We start from the raw sequence: 19,515 nt of genomic DNA, 5'->3' as shown, positions 1-19,515 counted from the left end.
GAGTTCATGTGTTAATAAGGATTTTATTTTGGGGAAAAAACAACAAAATCCATTCAAATTATTAGATTTTTGTGGAATGTACCAAAGGCCTGCACTGCTTATGATTTCTTAACATGTGAAAAAGGAGAAATCAGATTAAAGATGGTGTTTTTGTGTATTCCTCATTGACTCGTGGAGCGATTCAGATTTCCTGCAATTTACAAACAAGAACAGGTTCCGTGATACTGATATTCTTTCTACTCAAAGATGTGTAGTTTTGGTTTAGAATTTGGTTTTAAGACACCGACCTGGTTTTGCAGCAGAACTGGTCAGGAGGGTATTGGGTCGTCTGTGTGCGACACCCTGACCATCTGGCAGACTGGAGGAGAGCTCGAGAACCCTGGAGCTTTTCTTTTTGTGTGCACTGGTGCGCTCCTTGAGCAAAATGTCATACAACCTCTCAGGAAGGATGAGTGAAACTGTTTAAGGATCAATATCATGCATCATTTATGTCACTACACAGATCTAGCTGATTGCAATTGTGGAAATTTCACACATTTTATTTACAATTAAACCTAAATTACTTCAGTTTCCTTCCTCGGAGGGAATTTTAATTAAAATGTTGAAAACAAGCCTATGAGTCAGACAACATGAAGAGATGCTGAAATGTGATTTCATTAAGAATTTGCAAATTGATAAGTCGCGAGGACAATACAAGGCTGAATAGTAGCTCATATGGCTCATGGACAAAAAACTAAGTTTTAGGAAAATACTTGAATCTATAACGAAAAGCAAAACTTTCTCCCCAAGTAAAAAGAAAATCTTAAGTTAGTGGAAGGATATTCGCAGTGACTGGCAGGAAGAAGATGTCTGTCTCAGTGTGGATGATAATATCCTGGGAGATGTGCTTTTTTGTCTCTACATCTCCTGGTTGGGATGTACACTTGGCAAACAGCTGAACCTGCAGTTCAACCTGCAACCCAGCAGCCACCTGGACAAATTCGAGTTGATTTAGGAAAAAAGCTTGTTCAAACATGAGGATTAATATTTACTGTAATGATAAGATCCAGATGGAAACGTACAGGCCCAGGATTGTAGATGACACGGAGGCCTGTGGAAGGACGAGGCTGTTTCACGTGAAACCTGCAAGAGATACAGAGCAAAGTGGCCATGAATTCACCTGTGCCGATCTGAACTGCCTGTTTACTCAATCATTCAACCATCATCAGGATCCTCGTCCATACCTGCACGTGTCAACTCCCACGTTCTTCATCACCACAGTGATGGATGACGAGGTGCCCTCCTGCACTGTACCGAAGTCGACGGTGGACGGGAGGAGCAGGAAGCCCCTCACTACAACATTTGGATTGGTCAGAGAAATCGTTCGACACCTCCTCCTCAATGGCTCGTCCAATGATAGGAACTGGAATAAAAGGACACAAACAGAGTGTTGCGGGAATACAGGAGGAACAGTATTTGTTTGACAGTGATAGAGACACATGTGTATAGATACAAATGTTGCATGATTACATGATGTCCAGATATGGTCTAAAGTGGCACATCTCCACCTCTAGAGGTCACTAGAGAATAACTTTTTAATATTCACAGGCAAAAAATGGATACAGTAGATAAAGGCTTTTCAAAAATAAGAAAGGTGTTAAAGAAACACTTGATTTTACTATTTCCGACATAATCTTTTTACTAAATTAGCTGTGTAATGTAATTAAATATACAAATATTTGAATTTGGTCCAACACAGTTGATCTACTGACATTTAATGTGTGTTTGTGTACCTGTTGATTTGGCATACTGCGGGGTTTAGAGACGAGGATGGAGGTCGGTAGTCTGACTTTAGTCCTCCTGGGCTCTCCAGTCACATCCACCTGGACAGACTTATATGGCCCAGGTGAACCCCTCTGACTGCTTTCACCTGGCACAGAGACACACACAAGGACATAGTCACTCGTTCATTCATATGTGATTTAAAGTCTAATTTCTGATGATGCTTTAAATAGAAATGTCCCAGCAATATCACGTGTAGTTACGGATTTCTAGACAATATCTGAGAACAGTCTGGCATTTGACACATCACTGGTGAGGTATCTGATTGGAAGATTCCTTTGAGCATGAAGTAAATAAGAAGGGCAAGGTACAAACCAGCAGTCTGAGGTGTGGGGTTAGTGGGTCTCCTCACAGGCAGCCCGTCACTTCCTGCTGCACGACTGAGAGGAAAATACCAGATGTTAAGCAGTGTCGGAACAGCATAAATTAGACAAGTAATTTATGGAATAGTGAAAACCTAATTAAACAGAAGAAAAACAAAAAACAGTTCTTAGTATGCTTTTCATTATTACCTTGCAGACTGAGAAGGTGTTGGGTTTAAAGGTCGTGGGGCTGCAGTGACAAACACAAATACAGTAAATCATACAGAACGTATTTTAATCAAATCTACAATTATAATGCTTTTTAAGCAATTTGCTAATGGCTTTAAATTGAGTTTTACGTTATTTAAGTTGTGTTGAATTTAGCTTGTGTTTCTCCCCATGGATTCCCAACAGGCCTCCCTTTAAAATGAGTTTCATCTTAGCAGCTGTGAGTAAATCCTTACAAAATCATGACTTAACTGTTCTCCTGTGGAGCATCTTTCAGAAAGGCCTCAGCGCAGTCTGACTTAGGGATTGGTGGAAGATCCATGGAGAGCCTCTTCATGTCTGGTGCTTGGTTCTGCAGCTGATTCGGAAAAAACACAAAGCTGCATCTCTAAGTGTACATTGTGCATTCCTCTATATGAATTCAGAAAGGTTGAATCAATGTGTTTTTAGACTTTTGACTTTTTAGCTACATAAAATGATATACAAAATATGAAAGTGGACACATACAGTACCTGGTACAGTGGAATATTTTCTGGGTGGAAATATGGAACAATGCTCTTCCTTCTCAAAGCCGCTCTACAAGCCTTCTCCTCACACACCTCCTGTCTGACTCACACATGCATGCAGAGAAAATGACTGATGAGTCGATGGCTGCTAGCACAAATTGAATGTACCTGTTGCCATGGGAGTGCCATCATTTCCATTGTTTGTCCATTATCTATCCTGCAATCATCTCTTAGTAGAATTGCAGTTGCTTCAGTATGCTAAATATTATAATAATTCTCTTCAAAGGAGAAACACAGCAACGGCCATATGTATTCCCCTGAGACAATAACACATGAAATATTCACTTCAGATGTCATTTTAGTGCATTAATGTGTGACTTTATATTTACCTGTATTGTGCATGTTTTTCAGTCCATTTTGACTCCTTCACATTAACAGAACTGAATAGGAGAGTAGGTTTAAAAATACATATTATAGTTTAAACCTTTTCAAATATGTAGAACTGTCCTTTAAGAGTGTTATTTCATAAATGCACATGTTTCACTTTAATCTCTCTTACCTGTCACTATCTGCCGAGCCTGTGCTTTTGGAAATATCCGGCTGTTGATCTTGAGCTCCAATACCTTGGCTGTACAGATTCCCAATGTCCACTGTGGATACACACAGAAGAATTTAGAGGAAGTGTTTGTGACACACAACTGAAGTGAAACAGCTGATAAAGTAACTTGACTAAAAACAACTTATCTTCACTTTACTTTGACAAAAATTAAGTAATTTATTGAAAACAAACAATAATTTGGATGATTAACACATATGATGACATGTAATTGGTATCATTAGTCTGATTCCAGTCCAGTTCCAGCTGTTACAATCTTTCACATAATATACAAGAACCAACACATCAACACACAAAAGGTGCCCACCTGAAGTCCTCTTCACAAAGGTGGGATTTGTATCCTCTTTCTCTCTGAAAGACTGAAAAATACACATAATTAATTTTATATATATATAAAATTAATGTGCGAGTTTGAGTGAGTGTGTGTGTGTGTGTGTGTGTGTGTGTGTGTGTGTGTGTGTGTGTGTGTGTGTGTGTGTGTGTGTGTGTACGTTTGTCTGTGTGTGCGTGTGTGTGCACTGACCAGGACCAGATTGAGCAGATCACTGGCATGGACACTCTCCTTATCAGTGCGAGGGTCTTTGACCTTCATGGCTTCTGATCGCTGATCCCTCTCCATCAAGCTCTCAATGTATTCCTACAGTCAGAGCAACATTTTAACATCTGTTACAATCTTGTGAAAAAATTTCCATAAAAGTCAAAACTTAAAGTAATAAAAATAGGATCATTTTCAGGTGTCTGCTCCTGCTGTAACCCTTTTCCCTCTAAACCAAGAGATAAGATAGTCTTAAATGTTCTCTTTAATCTGCTTGGTTTAGCAAAGCCATTGTTAGCATTTCAGTGCAATAAATATAAAACTTAAAAGTAAAAAAAACACACCACCTCATGACCATTTTTAAAAGAAAGGATGCTGGGTGAGTTCTACCTTCAGTCGTGCATCTATAGTATTTTTGAACAGCCTGGTAAATGGTTGGTGCTGGCACAGTTCCCTCATCTCCAGGACTTTAGGGGAGCCCCGGACATGTTGGTGCTGTGCTGCAGAACCCCCGGGCCACTCTCTCAGAGTCAGACCTCGTCCCATGTTGGTACCAAATGCAGGACCTGGGCTTTTCTTCTGAGAAAGAGAGAAACACAAAAAAAATGGAATGTGTCAGCGATTGGCCCTGAGTGTGTTGTTTGCCTTTGCGTGCATGTACAATGGGTTTGTGTGTGCCAGTACCTCTTTTCTAGGGAAGTCACGCCAGTTGCGGTTTCTGAGGTTTGGAGGGGTTATGTCAGGGTTCTGTTTCCCTAGCATCCACTTGGAACACACACTCTGGTGACTGGGCTTGAGGATGGTAATACCAAATTCATCTGGGAGCACAAATGCACAAATTAAAGCACTAAAGAATGGCTCCATGACACCATAAAACCTTCTTATTGAATCCTCCCCTCTGAAATGCTATTGTATGATCATTGTATTTCCTAATTCAAATGATATTGAGCAGTGCACCTTGTGTGTCCGGCAGTGGTTCCTTCCGCACTGCGATGGTAGGGTCAGAGTACGCCTGGTAGAGCAGCTCCTCCACAGTTTGAGAGCGCAGCAGTTCAGTACCTGAGCCGTCCTCATGTACCAGAAACAGCCTGCAGGACGAGATACTGTATGTTTTCAAGCTTTAAGTAAAACCCCCATCCATATCCATTCCATCTCACACTATTAATTATGAGAGTCATATCTATGGAAGCCCACCTAGGACAATGTTTTTCATGAAGCCTGGACACTTCCCGGTCTTCCTCTTCCTTTTCCTCGTCGTGTTTCAGCGTGCTAGGAGTGGGATTGACGTTCAGCACTGATACCTGCCCATCCTCCATCACCTGCAACACAGTTTGTCATTGATTCCAACTTTTTGCTGAAGTAAAGACGATGGGTACATTTCTGTCAAATAATTTTAAAGTTATTTCTTTATTTTTCAGAAGAGCTGCTTTCTCAAGATTCGGATACAGATGATAACTGACCTGGAAGTGGTTCCCATCAGCGTCTGTAATATCACAGGCCACTTTGTCTGTGTGACTCATGGTGTAGCTTCCTGGTTGGTTTGTGGGAGTATCACCCATCGGACTGGGGGTTACAAGTGGGTCAGAGGAGTAGACACACTTGCCGTCACTTTGGATCTGCAGGAGGCCGTTGGATGGGAACACCTTGGATGCATGAAACAAACAAAAGAAGGTAAACAGACAGATGGGTTTTTAATCAATGATACTGCCTAAGATAGTCTGTCAACAGAGACTGACACTGTGGTGCTGACTGATATATGTAGGCTAAAAACACTCATTTCCATCAAGATAATCCAACTTTTCTTAAAAAAAAAACACATTTGGCATAAACATCCCCACCTGATAGGCTCCTTGGTTGTTCCCAGTGATGACAGTTCCATCAGCCAAAAAGACGTGAGCCGTGTGTCTCTCTGGATACATCACCACTGTAGCGCAGCCCTCCTTCTCCACCAACATCACTCTCTCTTTGGTCAACACGCTACCTTTATCAGTTTCACATGGGCGGGTCTCACCATTCTCGTTTGCAAACACACTCTCCGCACCATTCTTACACAATGCATTTTCATCACACTCCCTTTCATCGCAAACGTCCTCACACGCCATCAACTCTGTACTATCGTCCTCCTTGCCACATGCTTTCCCTATATTGTCCCTGCTTTTCTCGTCCCCAGTGTTGCAGGTATCCTGACTGCACATGTTCTCATTGATGTTGTCTGTGCAGCGTGTGACACACACACACTCGGTGCAGCCGCATACACATTCAGAAGGGGCGTTAAGAGTCACACTCTTATGCTGCTCCTCTGGAAAGGTAGCAGACACAGGGACTCAGGTCAAAAAACTGTACTTGGCTAAAAGATTTAATTTGTGAGTGCAGGTTTGTTTGACTGGTTGCTGTGTGCACTGTCTGCTGGTCACCTGTGTTTGATGGTCTTTCTTGGTGGAGACTGGTGATCCGGGTTCCATCTGCATGATCCACAACTGAAGATCCATCTGAGTTCTGGACAGAAACCACCAGATCCTCCCTGCTCAGCATCACCTGACACAACAACACATGCCAAGCTCAACCATAGTGTAGAATTAGTGTATCAATGTCAGACTGGGCCCTGTGTCTCTGACAATTTTGAAACAACAACTCTGCACATAAATATGTTTGTAGCATCAATACAATGAACAAGTAATCATGATAACCTGAGTAATACTGCACTCTTACCTCATGAGTTATGGAGTCCGTAGCCTTGAAGGCGAGAACAGGGGTGGTGGGTAAGTGTTTGTGTGTGGTCCCCACTGTGCAGATGCGAGCCCCAGAGGGAGTCGTAGTTAACCAACAGCCTCTCTGAGCATCAGCCGCCTTCTCTTTGCTCTGTTCTGTACACAAAAGGTACAAAGACAATCTGACACTGGGTGTCATTGAAAATGATACTTGATTATCTTCACAGCGGGGGGGCTGCACTGCAGTCTGACCTTTCATGTTGACTTTAGCTTCATTAGGAGTGTTTTCCTCCTTGACCTCAGAGTCAGCCACCCACACTGGACCACCATCCTGGCTGAAACTGACTGACCCATCTGCAAACAGCACCTGCAGTACACACAGATGAAGCTAATGGTTTGTGTGCCTGTATGGGTGTAATGTCATCACTATTAATAGATAGGAATCCTTGATGTTGGGTACAACTACCAGTTGTAAATTTGTTAGCATGTTTGCCTCTTTATGAAAATGTGTGGATGTTTACCTCTGTGGACCCATCTCTCATGTAACGGATCACAGCTCCCTGGCTGGTGACAATGCGGGACAGTTCCTTGGACAAGGAGGGGTCCAGAAGCTGCCCCACCCCTCCCCTACCATGGAGAGGAAAGCTCTGTCTCACCTGCACCTCTGAGGACTCTCCTGGAGGCAGAAATTATGTGATAAATATTTGAGAGTGAATACAGGAGGGAATATAGTGGTAATGGAATATGATGCACAGAGGATGCATTCATTTAACACAACCTTCTTCCTGTTTTCATTTACACTATTTTTTAGACATCAAAATAAGTGGCAATATCCTCTTGAGTGTATGAGTAGGTAAATTTAGACATATTAAGATATTACTTTAGATTAAACTCCTTATGATTCACTATTTCATTTTCACGAGGTCCCCAAAATACAAAGATGAGTGTCGAAGGGTTGACGCAACAGTTAAAACAGAGTTATAATGCTCCGCTAATGAGTTATGTGATATACAGTTACTGCAGTCAATCTAGGAACACAATGTCACGGCTCTTCAATTTGATTTGTATTCTCACCTCAAAGTACACAAGCCTTTTGTAAGAATGTGAGGAAACACACACCTGAGAGCGAGCGTCTACATACTGTACATGTATAACACTGTGTATAGCTGACCTGGAATATCCTCTCTCAGAAACTGCAGCAGGAGGCCGTTAGGGACAGACAGGTTGACACTGTTGAATGGACTTGATGGCCGTGCCGGCTGGCCTTCACACAACTTAGACCACAAACAAACACATGGTTAATATTACAACAATATTGTTCTTGGTTAAGATGTACGTGTGTGTCCTTTTGTGTGTTTAATGCACGTTTTGTGAAACCTGGGACTCTTGAGGACTGTCCTGGCTGGATGGGATTTGTGTATTGACAGGATCTGAATCCAGGTCTGTATTCTTGGAGTCCTGGGAGGAGGAAGAGAGAGGGGCAGGGACTTGGGTGGTTGCGTCTGTGATGCCCCCGTCTGTTTCCTGGGTATTCACTAGAACATCACCAAACAAAACACTGTCAACAGCTTTTTCAGTATGTGCCTGCATAGTGAAGAAGATTCAGATATTTCCACCCCAAACATAATAATAAGGATATCTGGAACATTAGCAATCATTGCGTTATAATTAACAAGAGTCAAATTGTTTTCAACATTGAGGAAAGACTGGAATACTTAAATGCAAATTAAACTTCACAAAGGCGGAAAATTTGATGAATGAAAATATGAAACTACCACCTCTGCATTCTCCTGTGGGGCCATAGAAACTGTATGAGAGGTGAACTCCGTTGTTTAGCACCGCTGTGAGGGAGCCCTGCTTCACTCTTTTCTCCACCACAGGCTCTGAGACGAGAAATGATGTGAACACAGAATCATTCACGGGTCATCTTAGTTTGTTCAACTGTACTATCCACAAAATAACTTTAAAAACATTGGAAGTGTGGATGAAAAGAATCCTAAAATTACAAAACACTTTCTCACGCAGCCACCTCTCTGGACTCAGGGTGGTCATTTTTTTCTGTGTTGTGTTTAGCGTCTTTACCTTTACAGTCGTCCTTTTTGTCAGAGGTTTCTTTTTTGGGGGGCTGAGAGGGAGGTCTTGCAGGATGAATAACAACCTGGTTGATGTGTGTGTAGAAATGATGTCCATCCTTCTTCACAGCCAGTTTCATTAGGCAGGAACCTGGATTGAAAACGGCACAAAATGCATGGGAGATCACCAAAGTACCGGTCAACCACTAGATGTCAGTGTTGAATAACTTCAATTCACTGTTATTCATTCAGCAAATAACTGTACTGCCTCTGCCAGTTAATTCCTTTATTATACAAATGTGGCTGTAGAGGGAGAAATGTTGAGGGAATACTTAAGCTCAGCACAACAAAATTCCCTGTATGTATTTCTTTGTAATGATCTCTCAACATCTAAGCTGTTTGCTGGTATGTGTCCTGAACTGACGTTGGTTTGATTAATCCTTGTGCTTCTTGAAAAATACCTTCAACATAGATGATATTCTCCACAGTGATGTGTCCTCCATCTGAGGGGAAAAGGTGCTGGAGACGACCTGACACATGGATCAACATCCCATCCATGCTGTAACCTGTGAAACCCTACACACCATGCACACATAATGATGCATTACTTGTGAGAGGAAACAACTGATCATCTACTATCTGTTTTTATCTTTAATGCAAACATAAAGGCGGCTGATTAATATGTTTCTGTGTGTGTGCCCTCACATGAAAGCGTTCCTCCGTCTGATGCAGCTCCTTGTTTTCCTCCCCAGGGGGCACTGTGGAGGACTCTATGGGGGTCGTAACTGAGCGGTCTGCTGTCTCGGCTCTGCTGTTCTTGCCACCTGACACATTTTTGTTGTCCGTCGTCTTGGCCTCCTCCTTCGGCTTCTTGCCTTTCGGTGTATTCTCCCTCTTTGATTTCTTGTCCATCTCCTCCTCCTTCAGCCGCTCCTGCTCCAACTTCAAGGCCTGTAACATCATGCTCACATCATTATAAACTGCAGTCAACGTGTGAGAAACTACAAGTAATGATTGGAGATTTGAAGAAGTCTATCTGGTCCTGTTCTATTATTAGTAAATAGATGGGAGGATGTCACGGCTGATTTAGAATTGGGTCAAATTGATGCACTGATCTCAGCCAAACAATTCATATTTGAAGTGATCAGGGACTAGACTTTTAGACTGCTGTGAATATGTCTGAAACAAAACATGATATTGCATCCTTCTATGTGATCAAGAGGTAACCTGGTTGTACAATTCTTCCTCAGTTTGAGGAGTGATGTAGTTAGGTGCATGATTGCAGCAATCGTGCGTCAGTTGGTACGAACTTTAAGAGACTCTTTTCTGATGACAGGCTCCAAAGTGTCCTCCTCCTCCTCTGCAGAATCTTTAACCTTTTCATCTAGTTCAGGATAAACAAAGATTGCATTTGTACGTATGGTATTAAATCAATTATTATTGTCAGAGCCTTGTGTCGAAAGCTGCAGCACCTTCTTGAGACTCAACACTGCTGTGTTGAATTGCTTCTCTCTTTAATTCCTCCTCTCTTGTCCAATCCGATATGATATCAGTAACATGTTCCAGATACTTCCTATCAAAAGATAACAGAGTTCAGTCATTTGTTTCATTCTCACACAGAAAAAATCATGATGTTACAATGAGAACTTGCAGTCTGACCTGAACTTGACATCAGTGTGAAGCACTACATCCCAGGATTCCTTGCACTGGTAATGGAGACTTTTGGGATTGTGGCAAAAAATGTACCGGATGTTATTGTGGCTTCCTCTGAAAGTGTCAAGGCAGCAGTATTCCTCCGATGCAACCTGGAGTACCTGTGCATAAACAATAAAACAAAATTTAATTACACAAATTGTATGGTGGTAGAAGTGTTTTTCTTTAAATCTTGAGATGTACAACATGCTGCTCTTGTGTATCACCTTAAGTGTGTCTCGTTTGTTTTATAATTTATCCCTGAATTTTACAGTGTCGGCAACTTTTCACATTTAAATCCTCCCTGCAAAGAGAACTCAATAATGAACTAACCAAGGTATGCTAATCTGATGCTGTTTAGGGTTAGATCTGATTAGAGGATTAGGTCTGAACACAATTAGCATATTTAACAACACTAATAAGGTGAGCAACACGTATGGCAGGCACAACTGTTTACTCATGCTGACACAGACAAGATAACAAAGAACACCTGTGGGAAGATCGAAGGGTCGTGGTGTTCTGCGTAATGCCAGTCAAACAGAGACCTCAGCCTACAGCTCTGGATGTCAGATAGCTCCAGATGGGGACACACTCTCTCACTGAACTGCTGGAGAAAGAAAACCCACATGAAACACTACTGGGAGGAAAACATGCTCTTTACTTAATTACAAAAATGTCAGAGGCTGCAGTAATGAGAAGATTTGAACAATACCTCTGTGTTACCAGGTTCCTCAGTGAGAAATGTTGGACCTATAATTGAAATAAATTATGAGGTATAGTAGTAGAGATGGACATACATTTGTATGTAACCAAATATCACAACATCACAGTTACTGAATTCACCAAACAAAGGTAACAAACCTTTAGTCTTTAGTTTGTGAAGCAGCTGTTTAGCGTATGATTGTGGGTTGTCCCAGGGGATTATTGTGGGTGTCTCCTGCTGCTGTGCTGGTTCCAGTGTTCCCTGTGTTCCTGCAGCTTTCTGTAGTACACTATTTTGGTCCAGTCTGGTCAGTGGCATAGTTTCAAACACACTCTGATGAAACAGACGCTCCACCTGGGGCCATGACACAACATCTGCAGGATGACATCACATTATAAGGTCATTCGCAAGCCGACCAATCGTGAGCTTTCTCCAAGAAAACTGAGGCTGACCAATATCTTCCTGATTGATAAACATTACATTATGTAAATTATAGGTGGGTATTTATTGAGGTGAGTGCCTTTGATAGTTTCTGAACCTGACCATCTGTGCAGTAGTGTTGCAGCTGCTGTTTGATGGCCATCCAGCTGGAGCTGCTCTTTCTCGGATCAGCCACAGAATGGATCAGCTCCCAAACTGGAGTCGACTTTATCATGGACAACTCCACCGCAGCTGGATCAAAACCCTTCACAGTCTATGAGAAAGTCATATACACACACACAAACATACCATGTATGAACACCCTTGTGGTGACAGAGAGATTACACTAACCATACATATCAATTAAAACAGAAAAGATCTATTTACATTGATGTCCCTCAAGCGCAGTGCCCTCTCATCGTGGTGTCTGATAACCAAAGGGTCATCCGACTTCTTCTTGGTCTCCTCTGCTCCAAACTTCTCCACTAGTCTCTAAACACAGAAGATCAACGAGAAGCAAATCAGCAAAATATTTCATTCTGTGTAGAGTTTGTCTGAAAAGTCAGGAGTTAATGGGGAAATCCTTCGTGAATCTTTACAGTTCCAATTAACAAGTAATTCTCAATCTGGGTTTGGAGACCAGAGATTGGGTGTATTAGGTAAACAAGTGGAATAAAGTAAAACATCAAATAAAGCAAATCAGCTTCTGTCATAATCCAATCGTCATTTTAAAGCAACTCACACTCCTTATAATGTGACATTGATAACAACTTCTTTTTTTAATCTTGTAGCACTGAGTATGTGATGACTGTACCATCTGCTGATGACAGCTAAGCTCTACAGTTCTGTCACTAAGGTGGTAGACTGCAATAAAACATACCTCTCCTCACATGGACCAATACAGTGGAGAAAACAAACAAAGCTTTCAACACATTCATTATAAAAACATCTGAGATTCTCTCTTGTGTCAATATACTTGTGTTGAAACAAAAGCAGGAAATGAGAGATGAGTGCGATTGCCGGACACATGCTTTATGTCTACTGTGGAGTCCGGTCTCAGCCATTTCACCCTCCCCCTCACAGACATCTCAGCCCCCTTCTTTTCCATTTGTTCAGTGAGACACTCCTACCATGACGCAGTAGCTGCTACGCTGCTCTGAGGGCCTGTAACAAGTTCTACTCACTGTAACATAACCTAGTCTCAAATTTCACAGATCCTCCTCCCGTTAAAAAGGTTTGTGATGCATTGGCCGGGAATCGAACCCGGGCCTCCCGCGTGGCAGGCGAGAATTCTACCACTGAACCACCAATGCTACACATACACGCAAGTACGATGTCAGAAAAAAAACCTACGTGTGTATACAGTTGTATGTGTATGCACAAAGGTTGTGGGACTGTTGGTTTATCAGGATTACCAGTGTAGTTTGATGTTATGGCCACTCCTACCTTCTTGTCTCCCTCACTCTGTATCACCGTCACTAAGCCGTCTAACATGCGGCTTCGCTCCTCTTCTGTGTGCACCAGAGGCAGGCAGCTCTGGAGCATGTAGTCGACCAGCTCGCAGTCTAACCAGGAAGCGTCATTGGGCTTGGGCTTCTTCGCCATGCGAGACTGTGTTAGGTCAGACTGCTCGGAGGACATCACCACCTGAAGACAAACACACATTTGGTGAAATCAATTTGGGGTTTAAGGAAGTTACACGAATATCCACTGCTCAGTCTTGTTTCAGTTCTGAGACTGGGACTACACAGTTAGATCGCTCTGACACAGAGCCCTACAGAATCGATCATCACATGTGCCTGACAAAAGGGCAATGGTGCTCAGTAAAAGTTACATAATGTTGCTTTAAATGCTCCAAAATCATGGTCTGGCCATACACTCATAAGCCACAGACCTGCTCCAGCATACAGTGCATGATCAGGGGCACTGAGCAAGCTTCAGTTGGAACCAGGTTCAGTAGGTCGCTATAATAACGCATGTCCGCATCTGTAGAGAGAGGAGGCAGTTGGGTCCACAAAGAAGAGAGGATAGAAAAGAAACAAGTTACTTTCGTCATTCTAGTTTTTAAATTAAAAAACACACAAGCATTTGCCAAAAATACATGAGGGCAGAGAAAGGTTTTTACCTTGGCCTGGCAGGTTTTCGTCCTGAACTGTCTTCTTCTTGGAGTTTGGAGTCGTGGGGGGAAGGGTCCGCGCAACCTAGCAAGAGAAACGCACAAAATACTCAAAGTAATAGGTTTTGATATATTGAGACTATGAAAACAAAAGGCAGCCAACTGATTACAGTTCACTGGGCAGATTAAGATAGCTGATGATACTGTATTTCAGACTGTATGACAATGAACACACATCACTATGATGATCACGGTGGGGAAAGCTATTAGATCCATATGACTTCAGCAGCTCTTTCCAATGTTTTACCGATTGCAGTCACGCTGGATGTTTGTTAGTGTTGCTGTTTTACAGTACCTTAAGCAAACATAAAGACATTTTTGTGGTTCCTGCTTATTCAATACTTTTTTTGTTTATTTATTTATTTATTTTTAAACTTACTTTAAACACAAGTGATATTTAAAATTACAATTTACACTTAACTATTTTTATCTACCAAACAATAAGTCTGCAGTGAAGGCTACAATCAATAGCATCAGGCAGGCTGACATTACTCACTACTTGATTTTAGTTCACACAAAAGGTGCAATCCAAGCCAAAACAAATAGAACTTGATAAAAGATCATGTTGTTAGCAATACTACTTCTAACACTGACTGCATTGTGGTACTAGAGCAATCCCTACTCTGTCAGCCTGTGAGTCATAAAATGAGTTCAACAAAGCACCCAAGCTCAGCAGCAGAGTGGCGCAGCGGAAGCGTGCTGGGCCCATAACCCAGAGGTCGATGGATCGAAACCATCCTCTGCTAAGGTTTTTTTATTTTTTATTTTTTTAATTAAATGAAGAAGTGTGATTGAGTATCTTAGGGGATTCAACAATAACAGCAAAACAAGATATTTGAAGACATCAAAATGGGCTGAGGGAATGCATTTTAAAAATGTTTGAATGAGGAAAATAATCTATAGTTTATTAATAAATAATAAAAATAATCCTTAGTTGCAGGTCTGTCATGTGGTTACACTGATTGTCATGTGTACTGTATGTGTGTACCTCTTTACGCTGAAAATCCAACCCGACAACAGTGGGTACATTGATGAGCTTGCTGTTGTCTAGGTAGTGCTGATGCTGCCTGCGCCAGTCCAAACAGTCATAGAGGAGATAGGCAACACTGTCAAAGACTCGACTTCCCAACTCCAGCTGGACACACACATTAAACCCAAACAAAGATGGGAATCAAAATCAAGTCAAAGGCAACATCAGACAAGTAAACACAGTGAGACACAGACATTGAGAAGACAGAGGCTGAGAGTGATGAAAAGGAAACGGCAAGAAGGTGAGACAAAACACACACCATGCAGGAAAAAGACGCAATATTTTACACGAGAAAATCAATACTGAGAACGTATCTAGAAAACATATATCTCACCAGAGAATCAGTGTTCCGTGGCTGGGTCGACGGAAAGAGATCTGGGACAGTGTAGCTGAGCTGAGCCACATTGTGGAGCTTGGAGTCGAGTGGTGCGCTGTCCAAAACTGGTCTCAGGGCTGCCCAGAAAAGATCCAGTCTCCTGGCCCGTGCAGCCTGCTCCATGCTGTCCGAGTCTGTGATTTATTGAATCAATTCAGTCCTCAAATATATTTAAATGAATCATCTCAACTGTAAGTATGAGATATTTACTCCGTAGATTAAGTACACTGATACGTTTGAAAGCATGGCTAAGCTTTGCACTTTTAACTTGCCTCATTCAATGGGTAAAGAGGGAGATACACAAATACTGAAAGATATTTACCTGCATCCAGCACTGGAGATGTACTCGGACTCTGCTCGTTGCCCTCAGACGTGTGTTCTTTTTCCTCTGAACACACTTTGATGACATTGGCTACATGTACACCAATGGCATCAAGGATCCAAATCAGGTGGGGCTGGTGGAAACCCAGCAGCAGGATGTAGTGCTGAGGACCATCTTCTGGCTCATCTTCTGCACCCACACACATATATAAACACAAAAGTATGTTAATACATGTACACACACAAGCTCTTGTGTATAATAATTTCTTATAATTTTTTACATATTAAAAATATCCCCCTACTCATTGCACTGCTGTGGTTGATTAATAGTGTTATTTGATGTTTTGTTGTGTTTGCGTCGTGTGTGTGTGTGTGTGTGTGTGTGTCTGTGTGTGTGTGTGTGTTGTCACCAGTTAGGAGGAAGTGTATGTGTGTTCATGGTGGTTGTCAATAAAGTGCACGTTCAACCAATTTAGATTAGTTATTTCTTTGTCCAATAAGATTTGTATTTACTGTCTGAGTTTTTACCTATGAATTTAGGTGGCTCAACGTCATCCCTGCGTTTGAGTTTGGTTTTCTTCTCCTGGGGAGGCGGAGCCTTTCCCTTTTTGTCAGGGCCCTTGTTGACAGGGGTTGAACCAGCCTTCGCCATCTCTTCCAGAGCCTTAAACAGAAGGGGACACAGAATGACACAAAACTGATTGGCAAGCAGCTTTTCAGTGCAGAAAAAAGATTCAAGAAACATGGCTTTATAGTTTCCCATAACCTGAGTGGAAATCCACTCACAATCCAAGACTGTTACTAAACCTTCAACACATGCAACAGTGTCACATTTAGAAGCACTCACCTGCTCAGCCGCCCTCCTCTGCTGATCAGTGGTTTTGACCTGAAGCAGCTGGAACTTCAGTATTTTTGCCATCAGGTCACAGGGAATCTCTTCTCCTGCATCCAACAGCACCTTGGCAGACTCTGCAACCTGCACATACAAAGACATATAAGTCACAAAAGACCAAAGCCTTTCCACAAATGCAAAGATTAAAGCACACAAACAGTTTTTTATAATTAAAAATTATAAAATCTCTGCTAGTTACCCCTCTAAGACATCTGAAAACTCACCTCATAGAACATGGGGGTATCATCATCTCTTTTTGTTTTTGGATTCCCCAATTCCTGGATCTGTAATAAAGTTGGACAGAAGAATATTTACAGTTTACAAAATACAATGAGTTAGAGTGGCACTCACTCATTAGGTAGATCAGTGCATAAATGAGATGATACAGTCAGTACAGTGGGACGTGCAAACAAAGTTGCAAATAATTTGATAAAAGCTGAGATTTAACAGAAACAGAGAATGAATGTAACTTTTTATAGACCAAACAATTAGTCAGCAGTAAAGGCTACACTACATTGTGACACAAATATTACAAAATCTAAGCTAATAACTGTATTTTTCAGAGTAATTTATCAATTTATGATTTTAAATATGCATCATAGCGGGCACAAGATGTTAAAAGACAGTGAGTACGAGCTTTGTTACTATTGTGACCTAATGGGAGAGAAAACAGCTAGGAGACACAAATAATAATTAAAATTTTTAAAAAGTTGACCATTGCAATGGTGCTGTCCAGGGTCAACGAGGTGAACAGTTTGCGTTGAGGCGGCTGTACGGCCAGAGCCTGGATCAGCTCGTCATCCTCCAGACTTCCCCCAACCACAAAGGACACACAGGCCCGCCACGAGTCCTGGAAACGAGTAAAGACAACATGATAACAACATCATCCAGGTCATGTTTGCATGTTTTCATAGGCCTCTCCATTTCAATTTCAAGAGTTAATTGACAATCACATGAATAAAGTGGGGAAACTGCAAAGACGGGCCTGAGTTTCGTTCACGTTACGGTCTCAAGAAACAGTTTGGAAGATGGATCCTACTTTCGTGTAGCATTTGAAACGCTGTAGCTAGCGACACCGGCCCCGCACCAGGTGAAGCCAGGTATCAAGAACACAAGAGCCTTCGCAGTTTCACTTTGTGGGATTAAATATGAATATTTGTGAACAGGTCAAACCAGGAGAAAGAAAACCAACCTCTTCAAACTGGGCTCCGGTGAGACCAGCCTCCCAGTTCGAGTTGACAGGTTCTTCTCCAGCTGCGTTGGTATTCTTGGCGGAGCCCTTCTTACCGGCTTTTGGTGGCATTTCAGTAAAGGCAGGTTCAAGTCGTGGCAGCGGTGGATCGTAGAGGCACTTCCGGTGGCAACAGAAACTGCCGCTGATATGTAAAAGCCGCTGTCGTTGTTGCCACACTGTTTAAAGAAGCTGCCTTTGATAACACCAGTCTATGGAGGCCACACAGTTTAGAGGCAGCTGCTTTAGTTGCCACACAGTTTAGAGGCAGCTGCTTTAGTTGCCACACAGTTTAGAGGCAGCTGCTTTAGTTGCCACACAGTTTAGAGGCAGCGGCTTTAGTTGCCACACAGTTTAGAGGCAGCTGCTTTAGTTGCCACACAGTTTAGAGGCAGCTGATGTGATTGTTGCCACACGTGTGTGGGGGCAGCTGTCACTGCCACCACACTGTCTGAGAGCAACTTAAGCTGTTTGTGATTTATTCAATGAGATACTGGTTTATGAAAGTTTATTGGATAGTTTGTTAGCTCTCGGGGGTTGTTGGACTCAAAATGAATCAAGAAAAGCTCCACATCTATCAGATCCATATGCATGATCGTGGTGTCTATGGATAGGTGGGAACTCAAAGACTGTATTCCCAGTATCAGCTACAGTGTGACTGACAGCCATATAAACGAGCATGTTTCCCCATACAAGTGGAGAAATACAGATCAATTATTCTTGGTGCTCAGAGCAGTAACACGCTGATAAACATTCATAAACTATGTATAAATCTCAAGGGAATAAGTCAGCGGCCAGTTGAGCTTCCTGTCTCTCTGGCATTTCTTAAACAGTCCCACAGTTACCGAATAAAAAACATATTTAGAGTCAAAACCTGCCAGAAACTGTTCCCGTCCGCGTCGCCCGGTGCTTGTGTTGCCCCTGGCAACCGCGAGGACAACAGGTGAATGAAAGTGACGCTTCCTGTAGCTCTTCAAAAATAAAAGCACGACCACGTTTTAATTTCAATATTAAAGGTATTCCTCACACAAAAATGAAAATGCACTCATCATCTACTCACCACTATGCCAGTGGAGGGGTGGGTGAAACGGAAAACGCAAAAACTCCCCACACTTGGATGACACCACAGGATCAGTATGGAGGCATTTTATTTTTCCTTCAGTTTTTTTGTTTACATTTGAAGAAGTGGTCACCAGTTACTTCAATTGTATTGGATTTGGCTGCAACACTGCAACCCCTGAAACTCCAGAAGTGTTTTGTGGACTCAAACACTTCACCCACCATCTGCATAGCAGTGAGTAGATAATGAGTGAATATTAATTTTTCGGTGAACTATCCCTCAAAGTAGTAATAACTACCTGCAATAAATATTTGTTAGGATTTTTTGCACAAAATATACCTTGTTATGTTTTTGTTATGCTATATTTTAGGTAACTTTCAGTGAAATGTTGTTATTATTTTTCTCCACCAGATGGCAGTAAGATCCCCTAGGAGACAAATGCACAGGGACAAACCATCAATCCACAAAATTGTGTTAAAAATCTAAAATACAAATACACCTGCTGCTATTTTAGTGTTTTACATAAATTCGCGTTATTTTCTCTCAATATAATACCATTATATAAGAAAGTAATCCAAAAGCTGCTACCACATGGCAATCCAAAAGTTAACCAATACTGAGAGTAGTTTATCGGTTCAAACGTAGAAGCAGACATTATAATGAGCAACTCTCTTTGTTCCTGTTACTGAATGAAGAACTTGAGCCACAAAAGTGATCGACATTATGTAAGGCTGATTTGTTTTCGGTGCCAGAACTTAAGAAACCAAAGCGTCCCAGGAATGAGGAACTGAGCAAAGTAACAAGAACAATGGTTCAATTATAGTAA

General features: G+C 41.9%; 1 protein-coding gene and 2 non-coding genes across 3 annotated transcripts; 1 reads left to right on the top strand and 2 right to left on the bottom strand.

Annotated features, from left to right (window-relative positions):
* Positions 1-3: 3 nt before the first annotated feature.
* spag17 (sperm associated antigen 17) lies at positions 4-18,001 on the bottom strand. The gene is made up of 49 exons (XM_047338749.1): positions 17,591-18,001; positions 17,114-17,248; positions 16,623-16,682; positions 16,354-16,482; positions 16,035-16,170; positions 15,508-15,696; positions 15,144-15,319; positions 14,768-14,914; positions 13,729-13,804; positions 13,498-13,589; positions 13,050-13,250; positions 11,991-12,095; positions 11,727-11,877; positions 11,342-11,557; positions 11,193-11,230; positions 10,971-11,087; positions 10,448-10,602; positions 10,261-10,361; positions 10,099-10,172; positions 9,494-9,739; positions 9,250-9,364; positions 8,799-8,939; positions 8,495-8,599; positions 8,094-8,251; positions 7,888-7,990; positions 7,238-7,392; positions 6,969-7,083; positions 6,718-6,872; positions 6,423-6,543; positions 5,847-6,307; positions 5,469-5,651; positions 5,203-5,327; positions 4,966-5,096; positions 4,693-4,826; positions 4,399-4,587; positions 3,997-4,110; positions 3,781-3,832; positions 3,417-3,507; positions 3,247-3,297; positions 2,864-2,957; positions 2,604-2,709; positions 2,334-2,373; positions 2,137-2,201; positions 1,773-1,909; positions 1,224-1,402; positions 1,062-1,122; positions 823-970; positions 288-452; positions 4-190 (listed from the first exon to the last, which is right to left on the bottom strand). The coding sequence occupies exons 1-49, from the start codon at positions 17,699-17,701 to the stop codon at positions 162-164; spliced, it is 6,378 nt and encodes a 2,125-aa protein (XP_047194705.1). The 5' UTR covers positions 17,702-18,001; the 3' UTR covers positions 4-161.
* On the bottom strand, positions 12,846-12,916 carry trnag-gcc. Its single transcript has one exon. It is a non-coding gene; the product is annotated as a tRNA-Gly (tRNA).
* Positions 14,454-14,525, top strand: trnam-cau. Its single transcript has one exon. It is a non-coding gene; the product is annotated as a tRNA-Met (tRNA).
* Positions 18,002-19,515: the final 1,514 nt, after the last annotated feature.

The sequence above is a fragment of the Hippoglossus stenolepis genome, chromosome 23, assembly GCF_022539355.2.
Source record: "Hippoglossus stenolepis isolate QCI-W04-F060 chromosome 23, HSTE1.2, whole genome shotgun sequence".
Taxonomy (NCBI): Eukaryota; Metazoa; Chordata; class Actinopteri; order Pleuronectiformes; family Pleuronectidae; genus Hippoglossus; species Hippoglossus stenolepis.
This window is presented reverse-complemented; position numbering and strand designations above follow the sequence as displayed.

Coding starts and splice junctions, on each gene's coding strand:
- spag17 (XM_047338749.1), bottom strand. CDS start 17,701: ATGCCACCAAAAGCCGGTAAGAAGGGCTCCGCCAAGAATACCAACGCA. Junction 11,878..11,990: donor TGCGCTTGAGGGACATCAAT/GTAAATAGATCT, acceptor ACTTTCTCATAG/ACTGTGAAGGGTTTTGATCC. Junction 191..287: donor CAGTTCTGCTGCAAAACCAG/GTCGGTGTCTTA, acceptor TGTAAATTGCAG/GAAATCTGAATCGCTCCACG.